General features: G+C 41.3%; 2 protein-coding genes across 3 annotated transcripts in view; both read left to right on the top strand.

Annotated features, from left to right (window-relative positions):
• The window catches only part of lpxn (leupaxin), a 665,334-nt gene that overhangs the window by 229,939 nt on the left and 424,430 nt on the right, over positions 1-10,965 (top strand). The gene's annotated exons all lie outside the window — the stretch shown is intronic.
• acot11b (acyl-CoA thioesterase 11b) lies at positions 389-10,313 on the top strand. Of its 2 annotated transcripts, none has more exons than XM_046049069.1 (16): positions 389-564; positions 1,851-2,052; positions 3,420-3,489; positions 3,923-3,983; positions 4,071-4,172; positions 4,270-4,399; positions 4,504-4,657; positions 5,431-5,550; positions 5,698-5,836; positions 5,967-6,022; positions 6,767-6,833; positions 6,932-7,015; positions 7,343-7,476; positions 8,885-9,016; positions 9,114-9,240; positions 9,396-10,313. In XM_046049069.1, the coding sequence occupies exons 2-16, from the start codon at positions 1,860-1,862 to the stop codon at positions 9,552-9,554; spliced, it is 1,728 nt and encodes a 575-aa protein (XP_045905025.1). In that variant the 5' UTR covers positions 389-564; positions 1,851-1,859; the 3' UTR covers positions 9,555-10,313. The 2 variants fall into 2 exon arrangements, with proteins under 2 accessions (XP_045905025.1, XP_045905023.1); XM_046049067.1 differs by having other exon boundaries at positions 390-564; positions 4,264-4,399.

Below are 10,965 nucleotides of genomic sequence, written 5' to 3'. Positions count from 1 at the left end.
AGATAGTTGAATCGCCTTAAAGAACATTTCAAGGGTTTTGTTCAACTTTTCAAAGGTCACGTTAGTTTGGAAGACATAAAAAAAAACTGCCTGCATTTTGAAGCTAGGTTTAAAAAAAACACTTTACTGTTTAGCGTGCTCTAATATCCAGAACATTTCTCTCGAGTTTGTATCGTTATTTCATTTGAATAAAAGTATGAACCAGAACCAGTTCCACACTCAAATATTCTTCCTAATTGATTGTCGCCTTTCTAAGTAGCCCCTAAATAATATGTGGTCACTAGTTCCACCTTAAAAATGTGTAAAAAGACGTAGCTGTAACCACCACAGGGGATGGCATCTCCCCTGTCTCTCTCTCTCTCCCTCCAGTGGTGAAACATTTTACTAAAGCTGTGGCGTGCGTGTGTGTTTTAGTGCGTTTCTGTGTTGTTGAGGAATGGGTGAAACGAAGAGAGGCACAGTCCGGGTCGCAGCCCGTAGCTTCTCAGCCGGTTTTACTGTTTTGTAGCCGACGTTCATTGGAACTGGAAGAACTACCCCACCAGCAGTGAACTTTTTAACAGGGTAAGCCATTTTATTTAGTTTGTTTTCGGCGTGAAATACGTTGTGTGTTAACTTGTGACGACTGTTGCAAAACAAATAGCATTAACACCGCTATAGTCCGCCTGAGATGTTATTATATAGCCTGCCGGTAAGCTATATTTTGCAATAGAAGTTCATGGTGAATGCCTAAATTCTCCTGAAGTAAACGTATCTAAAGGTCAGCTCCTGTCATAACATGAAAGACAGGTGACTACTGCGCCTCACTGGATCACAAGTTGTGATCACACTTATGAACACTTGTACTATCCCAACAAATAGTTTCCATGAATGTCCACTTTAGAGACCGGCCTTAAAATAGTTTGTGTCTTGAAATAGTTTCTGCGTCAGCTTGATTAGAACTGCTTATAATAAGACAAGTTCCAGCCTGCAATTTAAAAAAAAAAAAAAGATTGTGTGTAAAAATGCATTCATTGATAGCTGAAAAGCAGTATATGCTTAATTACATAAATAGGCATTTCAGGTTTTTCCTGATCCTTGGTGTAGTGGAGAAACGTGGAGCAATTCTTCAGAAGGCAAACTGAGTTGCAGATTATTTAAAGCGTCTTATGTTGCAGCCCTGGTCCTGACTGTGCAGTTTTCAGATTTAGTTGGGAACAAAAATGTAGGCATGTTAACATTACAGATATCTGTCTATTGATTGTGGGGCTTCTGACTGAACACTTAAGTTACTGTCATGTGGGTGTAAACAGCTGCTATTGCAGAACCCTCAACCACAAAATGGAAAGTTTATGTCCGATGAAAATGTCCCTGAATGAATCCCAAACAGACTGGACTACTACCACGTGTAATCACAACTGATGGAGAAATGTAATTTTCATTTCATTGTCATTGTTGATTTCTTTTCCTTTTTTGGTAGTCAAAAATAGTATTGCATTTTAGGAAACCAAAATTTTAAAATGAAAAATTAAGAGTGTGCTTTTCAAAACCATTATAATTAAAATTGAGGCCTGGGGTTTGAACTGAGATACTTATTTTGTTGGTTGCTGAATTGAACCTAGAACTGGTGCTTCTACACCAGGACATTTTCCAGATTTGGTGCTGAAAAAGCCATTTTTTCAACCACATTTTTGAGAGCTTTAGAGCACATCAATAATGTAGATTCAGCTAGGTCCCAAACACTTGTTAAAATTTTTTGTTATGTGGTGACCATTTTGTTGCACTTTCCTTCAGTGCGTTGGTCCAAATTAAAGTGGACTGTGTCCTGGTTCTGCTGTAACACATTTCCCCTGTGTTTCCTGTATGTGTAGTTGTGAGTTATGACGTCGCCAGAAGGGAAATATGCAGACACTGCGCAGGACCCTCTGCTAATTCAGGAGAGTGAGGAAGTGTACAGAAACCCCACCGAAGTGAAGATGAGTCAGATCGTGCTGCCATGCCATGCCAACCACTGTGGTGAGCTGAGCATTGGACAGCTGCTGAAGTGGATGGACTCCACAGCCTGCTTGTCTGGTAGGAAAACGTCAGAAAACTTCTCCCTTTTACATTATGAGCTCATGTAATAAAAAGCTAAATTGTTACTTTTGAACATTATTACTTTTTTCTGTTGTTGCTCACCAGGTGGCAATTATAAGTTTAAACTTGTAATGGAAATCCCTGCACATCCTTAAATCTTTCCTGCTCAACCAAGTTAGATTTATTTCAAACTTCTTTAGTTTTTAAGCATTTATTTATTCTGAGCAGGTGCTTTTTTCTCCCACACTCCACTGTGTATTCACATACACACCGAGAAGTTGCCCAGTGCAACTACAAGTTAACTGCTTTTCTTAAAAAACACCTCAGTGATGGCAGTGAGGGCCCGAGCAAGGAAGTTGTACCCCCAATGCAAAAACCAGGACATCTTCACTTACTGACTTCTCATCAACCACCACTGCTTATTGTGTCGATCAAGCCAGACGTTTCAGAGCCGAGATTTTAAATCCAGGTCTCCAAAGTGTTGTCACATTTCCACACTGAGCTTTTAGGTGTGTGTGTGTGTGTGTGTGTGTGTGTGTGTGTGTGTGTGTGTGTGTGTGTGTGTGTGTGTGTGTGTGTGTGTGTGTGTGTGTGTGTGTGTGTGTGTGTGTGTGTGTGTGTGTGTGTGTGTGTGTGTGTGTGTGTGTGTGTGTGTGTGTGTAAACATTCACAATTTAACACTGAACCATTTGATGTTATTTCGCTCACCTGTTGTAGTGTTGGCCGTGATTTTCTCTGGTCTCGGTCTTGACCTCCTTGGAAGGATAGTAGTTTAATCAACCCCTCAAAAAATGCTAAATTACTTTCCTTCTTTCTCAAAACTTGTTTCTTTTGTCGAACTGCTCTTTCCAAAGTCAAGAATGAACATTCAGGCTCTACTTTGTTTCACAAGAGCAGGTGACATGAATAAAATCTTCAATCACGTTATCTGAAATATTTTCAGAATGCATCACAATATAGTAGACCTTTCTGGAAAAATCTGTTTAAGAACCTTCATCACATATATAATAGTCCAGTACTTCCATAACGCATTCCTGTCTGCCCATTTGTTTGCAACATTTCCTAATTAATCCAGACATAATAAAGTGATCGCTACCACAGCATAAATGGAATAGAAAAATCTGTGACAGTTGACAAATGTATATCGACTCATGGAAACAATAGATAACACTGAGGCATATTATTCTGGTGCTGTACAGACCAATTAAGTGCATATAAGTTTGAAAGGGGTCGAAAGTCTTTCTGTGTGTTATTTCTGTATGCCTTTTATTGCAGCTCATGAGCTTTCACTTTGCCTGGTTTGCAGATGCTTTGTGACTTTGTGCTGCATTGCCTAAATATCTGTCTAATCTCTCCTCTCCCAGCTGAGAGACACGCAGGTTGTTCCTGTATCACTGCATCTGTGGATGACATCCATTTTGAACACACCATAGGGTGAGATATTAACAATCATGCATTGACTGTGGGGGAGAACGAAAAGGGTAAATGCAGTCAGACCAAAGCTGAAAGAGAAATGCTACTGAAAAGTCAAAATGTTTTTGTTACAAAACGTTGGCAACAAGATTAGCAAATCCACCAAAATCAGTGAACAAAAGCACTTTAAAAATTGTGTAAAATTAATACATCAATTCAAAAAAGGGATGAATAAATTGATCTTGTAGTTTTACTCAAATAATATTAGCTAACTGATTGAAATGTTGGTCATTAGCATCCGGTTATGGGCGGATAAAGGTGGAGATTCATGACCAAACTCATTGACACCAACTGAACATTATGTCTCACTGTAGAGAGTTTCAGATTGTGTTGATACTATAATCACTGCTCCATGTTGATAGTAAAGAGAAACGTTTGTGTCTGTCTACTCCAGGGTGGGAAAGGTAGTCAACATCATAGCAAATGTCAACAGAGCCTTCACGAGTAGCATGGAGGTTTGTGGATAATGTTTTTTAATTCAGCAGAGTGTACATTGATTTAATGTAAAGTTAAAATGACTGCGGTGATTCTGTTAATTTCAGGTGGGTATATTGGTTACTTGTGAGGACCTTTACACTGACAGGCAGTGGAAGGTTTGCCATGCCTTTGCTACCTTTGTTGCCAGACGAACTGAATCTGGGAAGGTATGGGACAAGAACCAAGAGATAGACGCAAAACCATTTTACCAAAGCTGGTTCGACATCCCCTGAGGTTGTGTGTGTTACGCGTGCACAGGTACAGCTGAAGCAGGTGATTCCTCGCACACAAATGGAGCAGATGGAGTACAGCCTGGCGGCAGAGCGGAGGAGGATGAGGCTCATCCATGCTGAGATCATTACAGACCTACTGAACAGCAGCGCAGCTCAACTGGGTACAGGCTATAGACTTAGGGCTTTATAACACAGCACTTGGCTGGGCGGCTGCACCATTTACAATCTGATTGACTAAAGCGCCATTATTTTGCGCTCTCACCAGGTGAATGCCAGGAGTATCAGGATGCTGTGCCTGCCGAGCGGACACGAGTGGAGAGTGTGGAGCTGGTGCTACCGCCACATGCCAACCACCAAGTCAGCACCTTTGGAGGCCAGATCATGGCCTGGATGGAGAATGTGGCTACAATCGCAGCAAGGTATGTGCCTAGTTTTTCATGGTTTATTTTATTATTAAACTAGCTTTAAAGAAACAGACATTTTGAGAAATATACTTCACTTTCTTGCTGAGTTTGATGAGATGATCTATATTACTGTCATGCGTTAAATAATCTACAGCCTGTAGTCCTTATTTTAGCTTAGCCTGAAGACTGGGAACGGTGAACAGAGCAAGTCTGATACCAGCAATTCAAAAGCTCACTAATTAACAAATTAAATCTCGTTTGTTTTATAAATAGAAGTTGTGGTTTTATGGGTAGTTATGTATGGGAGTATTTCTTGACTGGACGCAGTGACTTTGAGGAGTCTTAGCATCGTTGATGTTGCCAGTAAACCACCAGAGACTCCAGGTAGTCACTGCACCTGGCCAAGAAATAGTCCCACACAAACCCTGCATAAAACCACAAATAGTCTTTCATACACTTCAGTATTTGTACAGATTAAACAAACAAGATAAAACATGGTAATTAGTGAGCTTTAGAAATGCTGGTAGGTTTGTTACCTTTGGACAGAGATAGGGTAGCAGTTTCCCCCAGTTTCCAGTCTTTATGCTCAGCTAAGCTAACTGGCACTGCCAGTAGCTTCATATTTAACAGAAATCGATCTTCTCATAACTCTCAGCAAGAAAAGGAATACACACATTCCTAGTACTAATTCCTAGTTTGTCAAAAGCCTATACGTAATGAGACCAAGATTCAAAACGGCAACAAACAAAACAAACACCTTCCTCTTTTTTCTCCATATTTTAATGTAGTCGCTTGTGTAACGCTCACCCCACCCTGAGGACCATCGACATGTTCCACTTTCGTGGCCCGTCTCACATTGGTGACCGACTGGTGCTGAAAGCCATTGTTAACAATTCCTTCAAACACAGGCGAGTCCACACACATTGATGAATTCTAATAGATGTTTGCGGTGTATCTCTGTAACATAAAAATTTACAGTTAAGTGTGTTGATACTGTGCAACTGTGTGTGTATCTTTTTGTGAACCCATGTGCCTGCATACATGGTATGCTATAGCATGGAGGTGGGAGTATGTGCCGAGGCCTACAAGGGTGGAGAACCTCTGCGCCATATAAATAGTGCTTTTATGACCTTTGAGGTGCTGGACAGTGCCCGGAAACCATGCACGCTGCCACGGATACGACCTGAGCCTGTGGTGAGTTTTAAATGTCCTGTCACTGCCTGAGATATACATAATGTACAGTAAAGTATGGAGCAAACAAATCTTCACAAAATGAGTATCCTTTGGTACGGATTTCAGTATTAGATTTTCCCATTTTTTATAGGATGGAAAAAGACGTTTTCAAGAAGCTATTGCCAGAAAGAAGATTCGACTTGATAGGTTAGTATCCGCCCCCTTAAACCATCAGGTTTTGTTCTTTGCACAGTCTATTGATATATCAGAGGGCTGATGTGGTTTATTGCAGATATGTATATTGTTGTCAGTATAAAAGTTGTTCCATATGCAAAAAATATTATAAAAGAACAAAATCTGATTTGTTACTTGGTAAAGCATGTTTTGAGCCTAAAGTGGCTCTTTGTCAGTTGCAGGGGAATCAAACATCCATATGTCACTGAAGAAATAGTCTTCACCAGTGTAACTAGATCAGTTCACATCTCCAAACCTGTCACAAAATATTGTCATACCAATAGTACACCACAAACCAACCTTGTATACAAGATGAATCACCATAAACCATTACAAATCCAACAAATAGATTGAAAATAAAATGTATAGGACATGGTGCAGTAGAAAGCACTGAAAGTAATACAGAAACCGTGTCGTCATTGCTACGTCGGTCCACTCCAGTGTCGTTCAACAGAATCCATTGTTCACAGGACTCTGCAGCAGCACATGACTTGGCAGAGCAGCATATCACAGCTGAGGAGACTTTAGTGCAGAGTCTGTCGAGCATAATACGTTTATTGTTCAGTAAAATACCCGGTCTCCTGTATAATCTTCACTCCACTGTTTGATAACCAAATGTGTTGGATCATTGCTATAATGAAAAGGTTAATAGTGGTCAGGTTCTCAGATCTTTCTTTTGTCCCTGAATGTAAATCACCGTGCCCTATGTATTTACAGGAAATACATTATCTCCTGCAAGCAGACTGAAGTGCCTCTGTCTGTACCCTGGGATCCAAGTAACCAGGTATTTCATTTTGTGGCAAACAGAGGCACACATGCTCAATAAGGCTTATTAGATATTGCCACTGTATTCAAGAGTTCAGACAGCCCTTTGTTTTTCAGATGTACCTCAGCTACAATAATGTATCAGCGCTGAAACTAATGGATACCAGAAACAACTGGGTATTAACTTCTGAGAAAAACAAGGTCAGTACCCTGTCAGTATTGTTATCATCCAGGATATAGCTTGTTACAGCTGTTGTGATACCACCATGCATTCAGATCTGTATCATTTTAGACAAGCTGCACAGTCCTGGAAGTAGGCCCATATTGCTTTAATTAAATTGTGGAATAACGCACAATAATTCAGACTTTAAACTGCACCACCCTTCTTATCATATTTATAATCTCATGGACCCAACAGTTAATGAAGCAGCTTTGACAGCAGTCAAACTCCATGTGTGCACATTCAAATAACTGGAACAAATCCTATTTATACATGTAGAGCCCACTGCCTCTTTGCTCCATTCCTAGGTCAGACTGTACACACTGGAGGAAAACCACGTGCTGTGTTTCAAGGTGGAGATGCACGTTGGCGTACCAGCAGAGCAGACATTCCACCTACTGTCAGACCTGAGGAGGAGAAAGGAGTGGGACCGGCACTATGAGTCAGTGAATATACATTTTTGCCTTTTGCGTCATCTTGCGCACAGCCGCTTTTACAGTCAGTGCAACAGTGGAATAAGCTTACATGATCATTTTAATTAATAATTAATTCATCATTTTGTCTTTTTATTGCCAACAAATTACTTAAAAAAAGCACCAAAACCAACAATGTTTGAGTCTGTCTCTCAACCCTACCCTGTCTGTGGCGCTCACCCCCAGGCCCAGGTGTTTCTACATAAAATGTAAATCTTGGGTCACAAATATACAGTTTCATTTTGTTTAATTTTTTTTTAAAGGCTCAGTAACTGCCTAAAACAGCAGGGAACATAAGTAAGTAGAGTGTTTCTCTGGGGACCATTTTCAACCTCGGCTTAATGCACATTTAGTGAGTCTTAATTGCAGCTGTATATGTGGGATGGACTCATAATAAACTACTTGAAGGGACATGTCACCCAGTGCAACAATGTGGTTCATAAATTCATAAATTGGAGGTCTGTGCCACAGAGTTTTTCACCTGATTTAGAAAGATTTAGTGTCAGAAAACAAAAAAAGCCAGCAAAGAGTGGTTTACAGGCTTATTAAAGTGGCACACAACGCTGTCGCTGAGTAACCAGCCTTGCTAGGGCAAGTAGCTTCAAAAGAGAAAACTTTTTCTTCGACAATGTAGACAAAGAGTAACAGAAAAATTAGTTTGGACCGGGAGACATGGAATGTTGATGAAACTGGGTTGGCCGCTGGACATAATCCTGACAAAGTGGTGGCCAGACATCGATTCAAACAAGTAGGTTCACTGACCTCTGCTGAAAGGGGCACACTGACCTGTGCTTTCTCAGCCACAGGAAATAGTATACCATCATATTTTATTTTCCCCCGTGTGAACTTCCACAATCAGTTCCTGATCAATGGGCCACATCCCTCTGAATGGATGAAAGATATGCACTTTGTTGACTTCCTGAAACATTTTAATGAACATGCAAAGTTTTCAAAGGAGAAGCCCTGTATCCTCTTTTTGGACAACCACAAGTCTTTCTCATTTGTCCATTGCTGCACTCAGTTATGCCAAAGAAAATGGTATAATTATGTTGTCATTTCTACCCCACTGCTCACATCTGCTCCAACCATTAGACATGGGGCAATATATCACAAGCACACATTATCCATTCAACAGTCTGCAACTCCGTAACGAGATAATATATGAAGATGTAATGAAAACAAAACATGTGCTCAAGACTACCTACTTTAATTTATTAAGACAATTATACCATTGTGATGTATGGTAAATGCTAGACAGTGTGAAAAGTGTGACAACAGACCCTGCTCTCCCCTACACTATTGATATTGCAACCAACACTAAGTCATGGCTAATAAGTTTTTTTTTTTCACATGCTCATTGCTTTGTGGCCACTGCAGGGAGTGTGAGGTGATCAACCAAGCGGATAAGGATGACACCCTTTATCACATAGCTACACCGTCTGTCAGTAAAGGGGGCAAAGGCCAGGACTTCATCTTGCTGGCATCTAGAAGGAAGCCATGTGATGCCAGGTGCTGTAACATATTACATACCTAATCCACCTTATATTTTTATGCCTCTTGCTCTTTCTCAAAGCCTCATGATGCTATCCTCTTTTGTCCCTCATAGGGACCCATATCTGATCGCTCTGCGCTCTGTCACTTTGCCCACTCACCCTCCCACTGAGGCCTACACCAGGGGAGAGGTGCTCTGTGCTGGCTTTACAATCTGGGAAGAGTCCAGTACTGTCACCAAGGTTGGCCAAATGAGAGGGTCATGCAGTTCACCATGCACGCTTGCTATGAGCACATTTCTGCACCCTAACAATTCACAACTGCAAAACGAACGCAAAGTAATAACAAGCTGCAGTGGTTTACTTCGCCACTTCTGACCTGATATGTTTTGTTTCAGATCACCTACTACAACCAGGCCACGCCGGGTGTCCTGCCCTACATCTCCACAGACATCGCTGGCCTGTCTTCCAGCTTTTATAGCGCTTTTTCTGCCTGTAGCCACTTCCTGGTGGCCAACAAGGACAGCCTGGCAGCTCTGCCACCCTCCGCACTGTGACACAATAGTGCTGCCATGGCCTTCCTACAAGAGAAGCAGTAGCATCAGTAGCAGGGATTAGGACCATCTCACTGTCCATCCCATTTCACCTTTGCTGTGTGGAGGTGCTGTGCTCTTGACGAAGCACACGTCCCACCCTGAGATTACAGACGTCTTTGCAATGGATTTGTAGTCTTTAAACCTCAGTTCTCACTGTATGACTTTGTTCATTCAGAAAATGAGAGAAAATCTCTTTGAACAGGGTAAAGAAATACTGTACAGGTCTTTTTAAGAACTTGCTACATGTTTTCAGCTAGATTAATAGGTATGAAGCAAGAGTGCACAATGTTTCACAATCTCTCTTGGATTTTAAGCGTTACGTTTTATTAGAGCCGCTATATTATGGCAAGCCTTCTGTGCAGCAGTAATTTATGGATCAATGACTCCTCATCATCAGCCATGTTTTTAATGGTATTGCCAGTCTTCACAGAAACTAACATGGATGAAACTAGTCTAAGCAGAGATGTTTTGAATCAGCCTCTTTCGTTATACTTTATTTTCTACCTCCTAATTAAAGTTGAACTATTTGATTAAAATATAAGTGAGCCAAGATGTACATTTAGTGAGTGATGATGCTGTTTTTATTTTGAGACAACGATGTATAGTTTAAAACGACAACTCTTGCACTGATTGTATAACATGTTGACGCTCAATGGCCAAGTATCCCACATGGCAAGCTGTTTTCTTGATTAAACTGAAACAATAAACACAAAAGACCTATGGATTATGCTCATTTCAGCTGTTGTGTCGGGGTTTACCTCCAGCACTCTGCATTCCGTCCATTCCTGAACCATTTTTTTATGGAGAAAAAAGAAAGAAAAACACAGCTTGGAGTTGTGTCCCACTGTAACTTGTGGTTTTAGTGTTGTGACAGGTGCATAGGCCAGCAGAGGAGTACGGTGGAGGCTAAGTGAAACACTCTGCTGGCCGAGGTTTAAAGGAGTTAGTAGCTCTGCCTGTTTTCCAGGTATTGTGTTTGCTCCGTGATCATCCTGTTGTACTCACGCCGCTTCCTAGACAGCAAAACAGGAAGAACAAGAGTATAAAGCGAATGCATCTGTATAGAAAAATGTAATTGTTGGTATAGAATGGCATTTCAGGTAAAATTATGAAATACTGTCAGACGCAAGCCAGTCAGTGGTCCTGTGAAATACACCTGTCCAAAGCATCCCTGGGTGAGTGTGTGTGTGTGTGTGACTTGGCCTTGGCGCTCGCTGCCTTTTCACACCACTCTGCAGGTCACTGAAGAGCATCTGGTGTGTGCTGTTCTTGTGAAAGGCCTTGGTCAGTGAGGCAAGCCGCCCCCCAAGGGCCCGTCACTCTCAAACCACCCTCCCTCTCTCTTTTAGAAATCCTGCACCTGCCTGTCCCC

Source organism: Micropterus dolomieu, linkage group LG05, assembly GCF_021292245.1.
Source record: "Micropterus dolomieu isolate WLL.071019.BEF.003 ecotype Adirondacks linkage group LG05, ASM2129224v1, whole genome shotgun sequence".
Lineage (NCBI taxonomy): Eukaryota > Metazoa > Chordata > Actinopteri > Centrarchiformes > Centrarchidae > Micropterus > Micropterus dolomieu.
This window is presented reverse-complemented; position numbering and strand designations above follow the sequence as displayed.